The 16,192-nt window shown below is 32.9% G+C and overlaps 2 protein-coding genes across 3 annotated transcripts; both read left to right on the forward strand.

Annotated features, from left to right (window-relative positions):
* The first annotated feature begins 3,087 nt into the window (after positions 1 to 3,087).
* On the forward strand, positions 3,088 to 10,685 carry LOC18033411 (26S proteasome non-ATPase regulatory subunit 1 homolog A). The gene is made up of 13 exons (XM_006420832.2): positions 3,088 to 3,427; positions 4,307 to 4,376; positions 5,360 to 5,465; positions 5,649 to 5,760; positions 5,833 to 6,001; positions 6,675 to 7,147; positions 7,246 to 7,381; positions 7,541 to 7,789; positions 7,878 to 8,098; positions 8,182 to 8,440; positions 8,575 to 8,807; positions 8,887 to 9,397; positions 9,820 to 10,685. The coding sequence occupies exons 1-13, from the start codon at positions 3,282 to 3,284 to the stop codon at positions 10,144 to 10,146; spliced, it is 3,012 nt and encodes a 1,003-aa protein (XP_006420895.1). The 5' UTR covers positions 3,088 to 3,281; the 3' UTR covers positions 10,147 to 10,685.
* Positions 10,686 to 13,907: 3,222 nt separating this feature from the next.
* Positions 13,908 to 15,674, forward strand: LOC18032940 (transcription factor FAMA). 2 transcript variants are annotated; one of them, XM_006420833.2, is made up of 4 exons: positions 13,908 to 14,011; positions 14,141 to 14,848; positions 15,010 to 15,462; positions 15,562 to 15,674. In XM_006420833.2, exons 1-4 carry the CDS (start codon positions 13,988 to 13,990, stop codon positions 15,649 to 15,651), a joined length of 1,275 nt encoding a protein of 424 aa, XP_006420896.1. In that variant the 5' UTR covers positions 13,908 to 13,987; the 3' UTR covers positions 15,652 to 15,674. The 2 variants fall into 2 exon arrangements, with proteins under 2 accessions (XP_006420896.1, XP_024040539.1); XM_024184771.1 differs by lacking the exon at positions 13,908 to 14,011 and having other exon boundaries at positions 14,108 to 14,848.
* Positions 15,675 to 16,192: the final 518 nt, after the last annotated feature.

Raw genomic sequence — 16,192 nt, forward strand, 5'->3', positions numbered from 1 at the left:
TAAACGAGAGGACATGTTTTTTTTTTTTGTCTAAATAGCTAAAAATAAATATTAAGTTGTTTGCTTGTTTAATTTAAAAAATATGAAAACTAATATTTTTACATTTATGCCCTTACAAATTATAATGTTAAACAAATAATAAATATCTCAAAGAATATAAATAAGGGAATAAATTATCATAACATAAATCATATTCAATTGAGTACAACTCTTTAATATTTTATATCATATATGTTAATCAATTTTATTATAGTTTGTGATGTTTTTATATGAAAAATATTCATAAAAAATTATGAAGATAAATAATGCTAATTTGAACAAAATAAAAAGATAAAAATAATTTTAGTCTACCACTATATATTATCACAAGTTATATGCAGATGGGTAATAATGCTAATTATTAAATTTTATTTAGTTAAAGATGAAAATTAATTAATCAGATAAGGATATTTTTGAAAATATATTTTAATGATAGCATTCAAACTTTTTAGATTAAGTAAAAAGCTAAAAAAAATTAGCTTAATAACTTAATGATTTAATTGCTGAAAACCTTCATTAAGTTGAAAAAACAAACAGCCCCTAAGTTTTATAGTTTAGGAAATAAGTATATTTTATAAAGATATTTTTAAAACATAATATTTATTTTTCATCCAGACTTTTCACGTTAAGATAAAAGTTACAAAATTTTACTTTTTCTATTCAAATATAAATTTTTAAAAATCAGACATAAATTAAAAAAATAAGTAAGCAAAAATTAAGAAAGATTTGAAATTAATAAAATTTCAAACTTTAGACATTTATCAAACAAACCCCAAGATAATTTAATATTAATTTCCAACTACTTTTCATGTTGAGAAAATATGTCATGTTTGTCAAAGTTTAGGAAGAAAGAATCAAGGTAAGTACATTATTTTTCTGAGAATGTTTAGGGGAAGAGTACCTAGATAAATCCCAATCATATAGTTTCACATAATTTTTCTGGGTATATTGGTAGTTCCTCAATTGATCATACCATCTCAAGCTCGAATTCTCATAATAGTTTCCGAAAATAGATATTGCAATTTATCAATTTTATGGATTAGAGTTTGAGTCTCTGTTTTGATTCTTATCTGGAGGAGAAACTCCTACCATTGATAGAAATAATAGAATCATTATTTAATAATGGATCACTTACAATTAAGAGGAAAAACATAAATTTTAGTATAACTACATGATAAAACATATTATATTGAAGGTGTGTGTTTTTCTTATCTTTTAAAATTTTTTATTTTAATAAAGCAAGAGAAATTACTTGTAAGTAATATTGTAATCATTAAAAAATTAAATTTTTAATTGATAATGTAAGAACCAATTCATTAATAAGTACATAATTTTACATGTAGTATTGTTGTTTATTCGCTAATAAAATTTGAGTAAATACTCGTTTAGTCCTTATATCTTTTATTAAATTTTCATTTAGTTTTTATACTTTGAAAAGTATCTTAAGACACTCGTAGTATTAAATATATGACACTTATGCCCTTATTTTGCTTTGTTTTTACAATAATAGTCTTGCAACAATACTCTTATGCTGCGTTTACATTTTGGATTGGAGTGAAAATTCTGAGGAGTGAGAATCCTGGGATTAAGAGTGTGGAGTGGAAGTGGGAGTAGGTTGTTCACTTACACTGAAATGAGAGCATAGAATTGGGAGTAAATGATTTTAAATTACAGTTTTATCCTTATTTAAAAAATTATAGTTTTTAATTACAAAATTAATAAAAAAATAGATTTGAAAAATAAAATATTTATTTTATTATATTTGTAAATTAATAATAATTATTAATATTCTTAATTATGTAAATAATTTTTTATTAAATTTAATTTTAATTATGTAAATAAAAAATTATTATTAAGAGCAACACAAATGAAACATTATTATTAATAATATAATACAAAATTAATATTTTCTTAGAATAAAATATTGATTATTATTAATTAATAATATTAAATAAATATAATACTATTATTTTTAAATAAATATAATAATATTATATTTTCAAATAAAAAGAGTATATAGTAATATTATTAATTCTCTATGAGTATAATAATATTATTTTTAAGTAATTTTAACTTAGAATCAATATAAATTATTATTTTTAATAAGTATAATTTACAAAATAATATAATAATGTTATTTAAATAAATATGATATTATTTTATTTTATTTGATTAAATATAAGGATAAAAATGGAAGAGGGGGGAGTGAATTCCCACTCCCACCTCCTCCCATGGGAGTGGGAATCCCACTCCCCACTCCAAAAAAATGTGGGTCTCATGGAGTGGGATTCCCACTACCCCTTAAAATTAGTAAGTAAACACTGAAGTGGGAGGAATCCATATTCTTCACTCCCACTCTAGGAAATAAACACTACCTTAATGACACTAATGAAAAGAAAAAAAATTAATTTATCAAATTAACACTAAAGTTAAAATAAAAATTAAAGTAAATTTTATTATTATTATTAAAACTAAAAGTAAAATAACAATTAAAGTAACTTAGTAACTTAATTTTTTTTATATAAATGATTATTAACAAGACAACAAGGTGTTAAACGTGGCTTTAAGTTGGTTGGTATTAATTATTTATAAATAATTATTAGAAAGATTATTGTAAGGATATAAAAAATATTAGTTCTTGTAAATTGATAATTATTAGTTAATTTACTAATTAATTCTTATTTATAGATAAATTAATTAATGCTCTCGAGACTGCAGCACATGTATTATTATTGTAATGGCAAAAAAAAGGCAAAAGTATCAAATATTTAATAATAAAGGTGTCTTAAAGTAATTTAAAAAATATAAAGATTAAATAGACAACTTAACTCAAAGTACAAACATTAAAATTTTAACTTACATTTTTCTTTTGACAATTTTGTTAACATTTAATTAATTCTCATTGAAAAAAGAATTGAAAAAAGATAAATATCTTTGAATTTAAAATTAAGCCGAGGGAGGAGCTCATAACTAATCCTAATTAAATAATGATAATTATAACTTGTTGGGTAAGTTTACTAGATTCAGAAATCAGAAATCAAATAAAAAGGAGAGAATAAACAAATAATTACCTTTCAAGTCTCGCTCTCTTTCGACTCTCTCTCCCCTCTCTCTCTTTCAGGGCTAGGGTTTGGAATTTCAATTCCGACGGAACCCCAAGTTGAAATCTCCGATTTTTATTTCAATTGATTAGAACCGAATTGAAACCCCTAGGGTTTTCGCTTTAGATTACGGTTAAAAATATGGCGGCGACGATGGTGAGCTCGGCCGGTGGTTTACTGGCTATGTTGAACGAGAGTCATCCTTCGCTGAAACTGCACGCGCTTTCTAATCTCAATAGCTTTGTCGACCAGTTCTGGCCGGAGATCTCGACTAGCGTCCCCATCATGTAATTAAATTTTCTTTCTTTGTCGCTTCGCTATTTGTCTGTAATTTGTGTTCAATATTTATTTTTGTTGAGTTTTTCTCTGTGGAAAACGAGAATGTGAGTGGTAAGGAGTGTAGATTTGAATTAAAGCGAGTAATTGTACTTGTTATTTGGGTAAAATTCAGGAATTTATTATTTTAGCTTGGCAGTTTAACTAGTGGGCTTTGTTTTTTTTTTTTCCTTTTAGGTTTGGGTCGAGGGTTTTATTTAGTTAATTGGGAAATTGATTTAGATTTTGGAAGCTCAGGAAAAGCTTTCTATGATTATGATGATGATGATCTTGTAATGCCAATTTCGATACTAATGTGTGTAGACGAATCTTAGTTTGGAGAAAAGAAAAAAAAAACATATCGTTTCTGAGTTTCTAGATGGTCCAAAAATTTACCTATCATAGGTTTAAGACCTTCAGCTAGAGGGTCTGGGGTCTTAAGTGGGTGGTGGAAGTAGCTTTACTTAATGGAAATGATTTTTATTAGTTGGTTGCTGTTAGGGTTCTAGTTCTGTCTGAGTAACTTTATAATCAATGGATTAAAATATGCTAGTGCTTATCCCTAGTCAAAGCTTCAGCTGAATCAGGAGCCCCAACTAGGAGTTTAGTGAAATTGCCGCTGATCATGTTGTTATTGCCTGTACCTGTTTTTTGAATTCTTAAACGTTTATTTATAGTGAGTACTCAGAAGATAACTTTTCTGAGCTACTCTGTCTTGATTCCGAGGATATTGAATTTTAAACTATCTCCGAATCTAATATTCCTTTACTGATCTTGTTTATCTTTATAAATCATGACTATGGATTATTCATTTTTTTTTAATCTTCTTTCTTTTTTCTGCCTTGATTCAGAGAAAGTTTGTATGAGGATGAGGAGTTTGATCAGCACCAGAGACAACTTGCTGCTCTTCTAGTATCAAAGGTTAGCCCAATTCAGTTGTACTTTACTGTCTATGACTCTTCTACCCAGCATAAGTGTTTGATTTCCTTCCCCATTGATTAAGAGTTAGAATACTAAAAGTTTCTTGTATAGGTTTGTGCTCCAAATTCCATAACAATATTGCTAAATGCAGAATAAGTTAAGTCAACTCTAGATACTTAAATTTTTTTTAAGGAAGTATCACTCCTAACTACCATTCTGCAGAAAGTATGCGCTACCTGTTTTCATCTTTGATTGCTATGAAGCTTTTCTAAAAATTCTTTTTCTAGAAAGGAAAGATGGATTTGATTGTAAATTGGATACTTAATTGTATTTAAGTGGTCTTTAGCAGTTCCCACTTTAAGAGTTCAAATTTCAAACCATAGAACTTCAAGGCCCATATTAATTTATTGTAAACTATGATTTTTGGGATAACATCTAAAGGGCGAATGTAAGTAGTTGACCTTATTGATACTTCATTTTTCTTCATTCATCTTAATTGGGGGATAGTTTTTGGGATTTAGAGTATACTCTGCCCATTCTTGTATAGGGTTAGGTTGTGTCTTTTGGGTTAAATCACACTTTTGGGGGTTGATACTGTTCTGTATAGCTTCGGGCTATTTCTGGTCTATGTAGTTTTTTGAGTGTTTTCTTTAGAATGGGACTTCTCGTCCTTGTTTTTGTGGATTTGTAGTCCCACCTATCCTCATTCATATCTCATATAGTTCTTTATATAGTTGTTGTTTCGTACTTAGCCAAATATAAATACACACACACACACTGTTCTGTATAGCTTTGATTTTGGGTGGATATCTGGTCCACTAGTAAAGTTTATTTTGTCCATTATTTAGTAATACAAATACTCATAGTTTCTTATCAAAAAAATTAGTTGACTTTATTGACTATCACACTCTTTTTTGTTTGATAGATATAATTAATTTTGATCTCCCTTTTATTTCTTACAAGGATTCTACTTTGTCTCACAGGTCTTTTATTACTTGGGTGAACTTAATGATTCACTCTCATATGCTCTTGGAGCTGGTTCCTTGTTTGATGTTTCAGAGGATTCTGATTATGTTCATACACTGTTAGGTAAGGAAGTCCATTTAACTTTTTTCTATTTTTGTCACTGAAAGAAAAAGGGAAGACTGATGAGACTTTTTTATGGTCAGACAATGTTTTTTTTTTATTGCTAATTATGAATTTCATAATTTTTAGTTTAGTTCTTTATGCAATGTCTATGACTTGACACTTGGATTCAATTCATATCGACAGCTAAGGCTATCGATGAATATGCTAGTATTAAGTCGAAGGCAGCTGAATCAAATGATGAAGCAGCAAATGTGGATCCTAGGTTGGAGGCAATTGTGGAGAGAATGCTTGATAAGTATGTAAAGCTTCAATATTTTGATATCATGTCTTTTCAGTTCTTCTAGATGACTAACTGTTCTTCACATAGGTGTATTACTGATGGAAAATACCAACAAGCAATGGGAATTGCGATTGAGTGCCGAAGATTGGATAAACTTGAGGAAGCAATCACCAGGAGCGACAATGTGCATGGCACTTTGTCATATTGTATTAATGTCTCTCATTCCTTTGTTAATCGTAGAGAATACCGGCGTGAGGTGAGAATTTTTTCTTCGGTTAAGGTGTTATTGTTGAACTGCTTGTTAAAGCTATATCATATGATTTACTAAAGAAGTATCAATTCTGAGCTTGTTTGTTGTAAACTAAATAACACGGTGATGTAGTACTGAGCCATCCAATTCCATGGCAGACCAAATCTTTGCCAGTCACTCCTTGGACCCTGACATCCTAATATTCTAGAATGTGAGAGATGAAGCCTAGTTGATGGGCACTAGAAAGTTGCTTTTCCTATCCATTTTATTGATTAATGATTTGGAAAGTATACTGCTAATGTCTTCTCACTAATTTTTTGTTTGTTATTTGAATTACTGTGACAATTTAGGAATTGCTAATAACCTGGACATGATATATAAACTATAATATTATTCAAACATAACTCAGTGCCGCCTCATTTTGCTGTCTACTTCGAGTAACCACCTGTTAATTTGTATTTAGTGTTTTTACTTCTTGCCATGTGGTGTTGGTTGCTGAAAGTATCTGATGCTTTAATGAATATGGTTTTGAATTAAGGTCTGTACGAAGAAATTTTTTACAAGTGAAACTGGTAGAATTATTTACAAGTGAAACTGTGAAACTGGTAGGTGAAGTTGATGGAATGTTCGGAAAGATTCCTGAATTAAGTGGTATGATATGCATTGGTTCTTGCTACAGGTGCTTCGTCTCCTCGTTAAAGTTTATCAAAAGCTTCCTTCTCCAGATTATTTGAGCATTTGCCAGTGTCTCATGTTCTTGGATGAACCCGAAGGTGTTGTGAGCATACTAGAGAAGCTTCTCCGTTCTGAGAACAAAGATGATGCATTATTGGCATTTCAAATCGCCTTTGATCTTGTGGAGAATGAGCACCAAGCTTTTCTCTTGAATGTGAGAGATCACCTTCCTGTTCCTAAAACTCAACCTCTGCAGACAGTGCAACCAGGATCCAATGATCCTCCGTCTGCTCAAAATGATAGTTCTACAGCTGAGGATGTTCAAATGAACGAGGGAACTCCTGCTTCCAATGTAAATGTACAAGATGAAGATCCAAAGGAAGTAATATATGCTGAGAGACTCAATAAAATCAAGGGAATTTTGTCTGGGGAGACATCAATACAACTAACTCTGCAATTCTTATACAGTCATAACAAGTAAGGGCATCCGTTTTTCAACACTTCTTAGATAATTTGTTGAGTTTATTTGGGTAAAATGATGGTAATTTATTTACACTACTATACTCATTTTATAGGTCGGATCTTTTGATTCTTAAAACTATAAAGCAGTCGGTTGAGATGAGAAACAGTGTTTGTCATAGTGCGACAATTTATGCTAATGCAATTATGCACGCTGGAACAACTGTGGACACATTTCTTAGGGAGAATCTGGTACAACATCTGTTTAGCTTTCATTATTTCTTTTTCATTCATGATAGTGGTACAATTACACTCCACCTTTGAAAAAGACAATAATATGCATCACCTACCCATATCTGTATAGGGATTTGATGTGAATGTTTAACACTGTTGATTCATGTCAATTGTCAGGACTGGTTGAGCAGAGCCACCAATTGGGCCAAGTTTAGTGCAACGGCAGGGCTAGGTGTTATTCACAGAGGCCATCTGCAGCAAGGAAGGTCACTTATGGCACCTTACTTGCCCCAGGGCGGGGCTGGTGGTGGCGGCAGTCCGTACTCAGAAGGTGGAGCTCTTTATGCCTTAGGTCTCATTCATGCCAACCATGGCGAGGGCATCAAACAATTCCTTCGTGATAGCCTAAGGAGTACTAATGTGGAGGTGCTTAAATTTTAGTCTGTGACCGCTTTTACTTTTTAGCCAAACGGTCTACAAGTATTTGTTGATTCACTATTTGAAATCTTTGCAGGTTATTCAACATGGTGCCTGCTTAGGGCTTGGCTTGGCAGCTCTAGGAACTGCTGATGAAGATATCTATGATGACATAAAAAATGTGCTTTATACTGACAGTGCTGTTGCTGGAGAAGCTGCTGGGATAAGTATGGGTTTGCTCATGGTTGGAACCGCTAGTGAGAAGGCAGGTGAAATGCTTACCTATGCACATGAGACGCAGCATGAGAAGATCATCAGGTTAGTTGGTTTCTTATGTTGGCACTGCCGAAACTTCAGTTTAGCTGTTCTGTTTTCTTATTGCGTATCTGATTTTGTTGTAGGGGGTTGGCATTGGGTATTGCTCTAACTGTGTATGGAAGGGAAGAAGAAGCAGATACATTAATTGAGCAAATGACTCGCGATCAAGATCCAATACTGCGTTATGGAGGAATGTATGCATTGGCATTGGCCTACAGTGGAACAGCTAACAACAAGGCGATTCGCCAGCTGCTGCACTTTGCCGTATCGGATGTCAGTGATGATGTCAGGAGGACCGCTGTTCTAGCACTTGGTTTTGTCCTGTACTCTGAGCCGGAGCAGGTTTGTGAATTTTATCTTCTTTCTTTGTTTTTCTTCTAGCACATGCCTTCTGTGTCTGGGTGTGGGTTGGTGGGTGAGTAGAGATGGGAGGGATAACAGTTTTCTGTGAATCTCACTGCATTGTTAAATTGCAGACTCCTCGAATTGTGTCTCTGCTGTCTGAGTCATATAATCCACATGTTCGCTATGGTGCGGCTCTTGCAGTAGGTATCTCCTGTGCAGGTACAGGACTGAGCGAGGCTATATCATTGCTGGAGCCTCTTACATCAGATGTCGTTGATTTTGTTCGCCAAGGTGCACTCATTGCAATGGCTATGGTCATGGTCCAGATTAATGAAGCTAATGATTCTCGTGTTGGAACCTTCAGGTATTGATTTTAGTGTATATTTTCCTCGTTTATTGTGTTTTTTAGCTCATAATTTTGACATATTATTTTCCTATTCTAGGCGACAATTGGAAAAAATAATTCTTGATAAGCATGAAGATACCATGAGCAAGATGGGAGCAATCTTGGCCTCTGGAATCCTTGATGCTGGTGGAAGGAACGTAACTATAAGATTGCTTTCAAAGACGAAACATGATAAAATCACTGCAGTAGTTGGTCTCTCTGTTTTTAGCCAGTTTTGGTATTGGTATCCCCTTATATACTTCATTAGCTTGGCGTTTTCACCCACGGCTTTAATTGGACTCAACTATGACTTGAAAGTTCCTCGGTTTGAATTCTTATCACATGCAAAACCTTCTCTGTTCGAATATCCGAAACCTACCACTGTGCCCACCACCACATCAGCTGTAAAACTTCCCGCCGCTGTTCTGTCAACTTCAGCTAAGGCCAAAGCTCGGGCTAAGAAAGAAGCGGAGCAGAAAGAGAAAGAGAAAGCGACTGCTGAAAAGACAGATTTGTCCTCTGCCGGAAAAGGAAAATCATCTAATGAGAAAGATGGAGACTCTATGCAGGTAAACACATCCTTAGTTTTGCGATTTCTGTTTATTGAGTGTTTGATAAATCTACTATTCAGAGAAAAGACACTTGGATATATATCAAGCAGCTCTTTTAGTATATTGGTATATCTCCAATTTGGGAGCTGTAGAACATATGACCTTCTATGGGAAATTGGGTTAATCACCTGGCACCCACTAGAAGTAACATCTTAAGGGAAACAGCTCTTCCTTTTTTCTAATTAAAATTAGTAAATGTTTTCAAAATACTAAGTGCATTGCTGGTATTGTTCTTTTCAACTTGAGAAATTTTTCTGAAGCAACTTTTTTTATATTTCCAGTCATAAACAATCTAGCAATCCCCCACTGATTAATTATATTGTGAATCTTGTGATGGTTTTTTTTAAATTTTTTTATTCTTTTCCCGATTTATATGGCAGGTTGATACACCTCCAGAGAAGAAAGCAGAGCCTGAGCCTTCTTTCGAAATTTTGATTAACCCTGCCAGGGTGGTTCCAGCACAGGAGAAGTTCATTAAATTTCTTGAGGACAGCAGATATGTGCCTGTGAAGTCATCACCATCAGGGTTTGTTCTCCTGAGGGACTTGCGTCCCAATGAACCAGAGGTACTATCCCTCACAGATGCTCCATCGTCTACACAGTCACCTGCTGGTGGTGGGTCAACAACGGGACAGCAGGGTTCTGCTTCGGCCATGGCTGTTGATGAAGAACCTCAGCCACCAGCTCCTTTCGAGTACACCTCATGATTCAGCTAGTGTGTGATTTTCATCCTCTTTTTTGGGAGTAGAGGTGCTACGAGCGGAAGAAACAAACAAATTGGTCTGATTAACCGCTGCTACAATCCTGCTTGGTGAGATGAGCAACAAAGGTTGAATTAGCAGGCACTTTGCAGGTTCTCTGATATCGTGAAACTGTAAACTGTTTTAGTTTAATTTGTATGTTTATTTTTAAAGATGAACAGGGAAAGATGGAACCTGCAACTACACTGGATCTAGGAAAGTTCTTAATCATCTTCCCTGTAATTTAAGACATTGTTTTCACCGAAAAAAAATCTAGACACTGAACAGAGCAAAAGATGTCTTTCTAGATGAATTTGTTGTGTTTCTTTTGTAGTTACGTTTAATTCGGAAGACTGGAAAGGGGAACCTCGCCCAAGCCTCCCCAGGGTTCATGAGTTTGCAATTAGTTAACAGTATCTTGTTTAAGCATCATATTTGGTTTTTTGTGTAATTTGCGTATTACTCTCAGTGAGCATGACATAATAGAAGGCTGCAATTTCAATCAATGTTCCTTTGATTTTGTTTTACCTTATTTGAACATAGAACAATTATTTTTAGAGCTTTGTCCCCAAAAGTTCCTATCACGTGATTGGTATTGGGGAGCAAATTACTTCAAACTTATATTAGAATATGACTTGTTTATTAGCTGTAATAGATATGAAGTGATATGGTGCTTTCGATGTATTTTAGACAAATCAATGTATTCTAGATTTACTGTGATAGAAAATTAAATTTCTGGACTAAATACAAGTCTTTGGGGAAGCCTTGGTGGACTATTATGCTTAAATTTGATGTTATCCTTGACAATGGAAGCTAAATTCACTTGTATCCCGTGAGCCTTTTTCTTTTTGCCCTCTTCCGTTTCAAAATACTCTTCATGTAATCAACATCTCCAAGGCTTAATATGTTAATCCTAATGAATGACTAAATCATGGAGTCTAACCGAGACGAAAAGAAAAGAGCAAGGAAAAATAAAAATAAAAACTATTAATAGGGGGTCTGTCTCTCGGTGCCGTGAAATACTCAAATTGTTCCAATTATTTATTTTTTGGTCCTTAAAATAATGCATAGTAAATTGATAATAATGGAATCCTAAAGCTTTCTTACAATAAGCCTATATTTCTAAAATGCGGTTAGGAAAGGATTAAATTGCTCTAGAATTTTCGGGGTAGATGTTTGTTTAGTCATTCCTTTGGTTCCTATATCCGAAAAAATATCTCAAGAAACTTCTATTATTTTATATATTATATTCTTAATCTTTTTTTCTTTTACAATAATACCCTTGCAAACAATATTTTTAGAGATATTAATGTAAAGAAAAAAATGTTAAATTATCAAATTAGCCTTGAGAGCAAAACAAAAATCAGGGGAAATTTTTATATTATTATTTTACTTTTACGATAAATTTAGTAAATTAAATTTTTAATTAATAAGATTATTGCAAAGATATTAAACATTGTTTAAGTTAGCTGATATCAATTTATTATAAATAATTATTAGCAATATTGTTGCAAGGATGCAAAAATTACTAATTCTTTCATCTTGATAATTATTGGTTAATTGATGAATTAACTTCTTTATAGATAAATTAATTAATATAAAAAATATTGTTACTTTGGTATTTTTATAAAAGCAAAGAAAAAAGTGAGGGAAGAAAATATAACGTATTTAAGTAAATATATTGAGGTTTGTTTAAAATACAGGGAATGAACAAGTACTTAAGTAAAAAAATAGGAATTAAATTTACTCTAATTTTAGGCTTAGGCAATTAGGATGGAAACTAATATGACAAATAACATAGCATTATCTCATAGGATCATGTGATAATTGGTTAGAGAATGCTTTCCACACCCCTTGAAATACTCATATCACCCCGCTTTTGTAATCATAGTTCTATTACTACTTGAAATTACATAAAAGGACAAGTATGAATTTAGTTACACTAAAATGTCTTTACAAATCATGAAACCTAACTATTTTTTAATCCTAACATATGATACAATGAATTATGTTGATGAAATCAAAATAATTATGAAATAATGAAGAAATAAATTATTTAATAACAATAATTTTATGGTGAAAAGAATATATTTACAAAATTTATTCTAAATGAAAGTGAAATTTAATCAAAATTATATTGTGCTTTTATGTCCTTTTTCGTAATTTCATAAAAGAAGAAAAAAATGAAACGTGAGGCTTCTTAAGAATTAAAATGGGGTGTTAGAAGCTCTAATCAATCAGTTATTGGCCTAGGCCAATTGGCCCAATAGCATTTGTATCGTGATTAACGTTCCTTTTTTAATTATCTAAATGTACTAATGTTTCCATAAGGTTAGTAGTTATAAAATTATTACTACTATGTTGTTGACTATTTATAATTTCAAAATATTTTAAAAAAATTAATTTATCATTCGTGCTTTAATGCTTATCCATATGCCCATTCATTAGATTTTCATGACTAAAATATAAGCTAGACACGAGTTCATTTAAACTTTCGTATTCTATATTAACTCATTAATTTTTACTTTAACTCGGCCTATTCTACTTCACCGTTTTGGATATTTCTGCATTTTTTTTCCCATAGCGAAATCCACCAAACTCCTTTAAAAAATACAAACACAACTTTAAACTAACAGAAATTTAGAGAAAACACAGAGTTTCTTAGTTAATTTTCAAATTATTCTTTACAAATTTGATATTCGTTGACTGGCGAAATTCATACAATGATAACATAATTTAGATTCTATTGGCAACATGAGATTTGTACAATTTAATCTTAGCATTTATAATTGAAAATTATTACCTTTTTACCTTAATGAAAATGACTCTGCGACTATTTGTTGGGGTCATAATAACCCGACTCATTTTATACCTCTAATTAAGATTACAGCAGACTCTAGATCCATATTTGTTCACCAATTATTTTTTTTCAAAATTATTGTATATTTAAAATTATGTTGAAACACAATAATAACAAACCGCCCTAGATTTCAAATTTGAGATGAATGATATTCAGGGTTAATTAATTAGGATCATGAAAAGAGGTAGTAAAGTGTAAAGTAAAAAAGAGCGTTGGGTCACCTGTGACTCACATTAATATTTGGAGGTGGTGGTGATAAACAATTTGAAGAGGTGAAAACTCATCAAACTGTGAGGTTGACATTAATCCACAGGCTCCTCTTTGCCCTTTCTCTCTCTCTCTCTCTCTCTATGTGTATCTTTCTTCAAGTCAAAGCCATCCCATGGCCCATTTTATATATATATCAAATAAAAGACAGTAAGACAGAAAACTCATCATCCTCGTCGGAAGTTTCTCAGCTTTGTGTGGGTACCCCCCATGCTGGCTCCCTGCTATTCAAATATCAAAACCCCACTTGATTAATTTTAATTTTGTCTCTTGTCTAGTTCAGTCTCCAATCCGGTTTGTGAAATATCCATTCTGTTTCTCCATAATTGTTACGTTTTTATGCTAGTGTTAATCTGAGCTTTGGGTTATTTTTATTATTATTATCATTATTATTATTTTCATAAGATTGTAATTGGTAGATATTGATTAATATTTAGCCATAAACTGTTATAATGCACAAAACTTAGCATCAGTAATAGATATAAATTCAAAAACCCCTAGCTGTTTAACTATGGAATCAAGTGCTATTTTGTTTATTACTGGACTGTAATTTAAAGTTCACGGTTATTATTTTTCCTTTCTCAGGTGAATGACTGAAGCTGAGAAGTTTCCCAAGGTTTTTTTGTCCTTTGCATGAGTTGAGGTCACTTTAGGGTTTCCGATCAAAGTATATAGTGTTAAATGGAGAAAGAACTGAATTACTCGGTATATAAGTTTAAATATACCTACATATCCAGCTTATCATCATCTTCACGATTTGTATAATTTTCTGTTGATAAATTTTAATCTTTCAAAAACACCATGTTGTTTTGCTCTGAACTTCTCTTGTTGCAGGCAAATTTTCAAGGGCTAGATTACTCTCTAGATCATCATCATCATCAACATCAAGAAGAACTGATCATGAAGCCAAGGATAGGTGAAACTTCTGATGATCGTAACAACAATCATGGAATGATTGATTACATGATCAACAACAATCCTCAACCACCACCAAAAATACAACAACAAGTATCTTCATCATCATCAGGGTTTTGTACATCGAATTCTTTCGATAAACTAAGCTTTGCCGATGTGATGCAGTTTGCTGAGTTCGGTCCCAAGTTGTCCTTAAATCAAACCAATAATAGGGTTAATGTTCCCGAGGAAGAAACCGGGATTATTGACCCTGTTTACTTTCTTAAATTTCCTGTTTTGAACGATAAATTAGATGAGGATGATGAGCACTCTCTCATGCTCCCACAACCCGGCGGTTGCAACGAAAACGAGAGCTTTAAGGATAATGATGAAATTAGGGTTTCTGACAATAACTCGGTGCAGCAACAACTCCGATTTCTGGAAGATGATGTTCAAAACAACAAGAGCGTTGTCAACAACGGACCAGAAGCGAAAAACAAGAGAAAAAGACCAAGAGCTATAAAGACAACTGAAGAAGTTGAAAGCCAAAGGATGACTCATATTGCTGTTGAAAGAAATCGAAGGAAGCAAATGAATGAACACCTTCGAGTCTTGAGATCTCTCATGCCTGGCTCATACGTTCAAAGAGTAAGCATAATAAATAAATAAATAATAATAATAAATAAATAAATTTAGATCCGGAACTAAATTGAGCTGTGTTGATCATTTTATAATTTTCTGACACGCGTGCATAATTCAAATAAACAACCTGTAATCCATCATCGGTTAATATTTTTGCGGATTTGTAGGGAGATCAAGCGTCGATTATAGGTGGAGCTATTGAATTTGTGAGGGAATTGGAGCAGCTTCTGCAGTGCTTGGAGTCACAGAAACGGCGAAGAATATTAGGAGAAGCAGCAGCAGCTCCCGGAGGCGGGCGGCAAATGGGAGATTCTTCAATGGCCATTAATCAACAGCCACAAACTCCATTGTTTCCTCCTCCTTTGCCTTTCCCGAACGATCAAATCAAGCTTATGGACTTCGAAACCGGGCTCCGTGAAGAAACAGCTGAAAACAAATCTTGCTTAGCTGATGTTGAGGTGAAGCTTTTAGGGTTAGACGCCATGATAAAGATCCTCTCTCGAAGAAGGCCAGGCCAGCTCATTAAAGCAATAGCTGCATTGGAAGATTTGCAGTTCAATATTCTCCATACCAACATCACCACCATTGAACAAACTGTTCTTTATTCATTTAACGTTAAGGTATTAACATTTCCGTGTATATATTTTAGTTTTTAAATCAAAATGCCTCCAAATCAATATATACACATGTAAATGAGATTGTATCTATGTTCTCTGTAGGTGGCAAGCGAAACAAGGTTTACAGCAGATGATATAGCGAGCTCAGTGCAACAAGTATTCAGTTTCATTCATGCAAACAGCAGCATGTGATACCGATAAAATACCCATTTGGGTTTTCTAAGCAATTAATTTTTTTTCTTTTTGAAGATTTGGATTCTATGTTATAGTTAGAAACATAGAGCTTTGACTTAAATTCATGTATCTTTGTCTTTTTGGTATCTCTGTTAATTTTTCTGGCAACTAAATGACAATACCTTGATGAATCTCAATTCTCATATGATATCCCATGTGGAATCTCTGTGTGCTGTGGAGGGGAAGAGAGATGAGAATGGAGACAGGTTCAGCAATTTGTTTGAAGTGATTGTATATGATTATGAGGTAGACGGTCAACGTGTCCCGTACCTTCTTGCTGTGGGTTGACTTGTCAGAAATCAATTAGATTTTTTTGTTAGTATTAGGTGTGCCATCTTCGTTGGGTCCCTTGGTCTTCTGGATCAATTTGGTAAGGTGCATTCACCCTCCATCTCACTTTTGTTGATTGAGGTTAATCTGGTCATTGCGTGCTTACTCATGTTGTGGTCATCCATTATTTTGATTTGGAGTCCTTGATCTGCTTCTTGTGTTGATCTTT

This window comes from Citrus clementina, unplaced genomic scaffold (assembly GCF_000493195.1).
Source record: "Citrus clementina cultivar Clemenules unplaced genomic scaffold, Citrus_clementina_v1.0 scaffold_9, whole genome shotgun sequence".
NCBI lineage: Eukaryota > Viridiplantae > Streptophyta > Magnoliopsida > Sapindales > Rutaceae > Citrus > Citrus x clementina.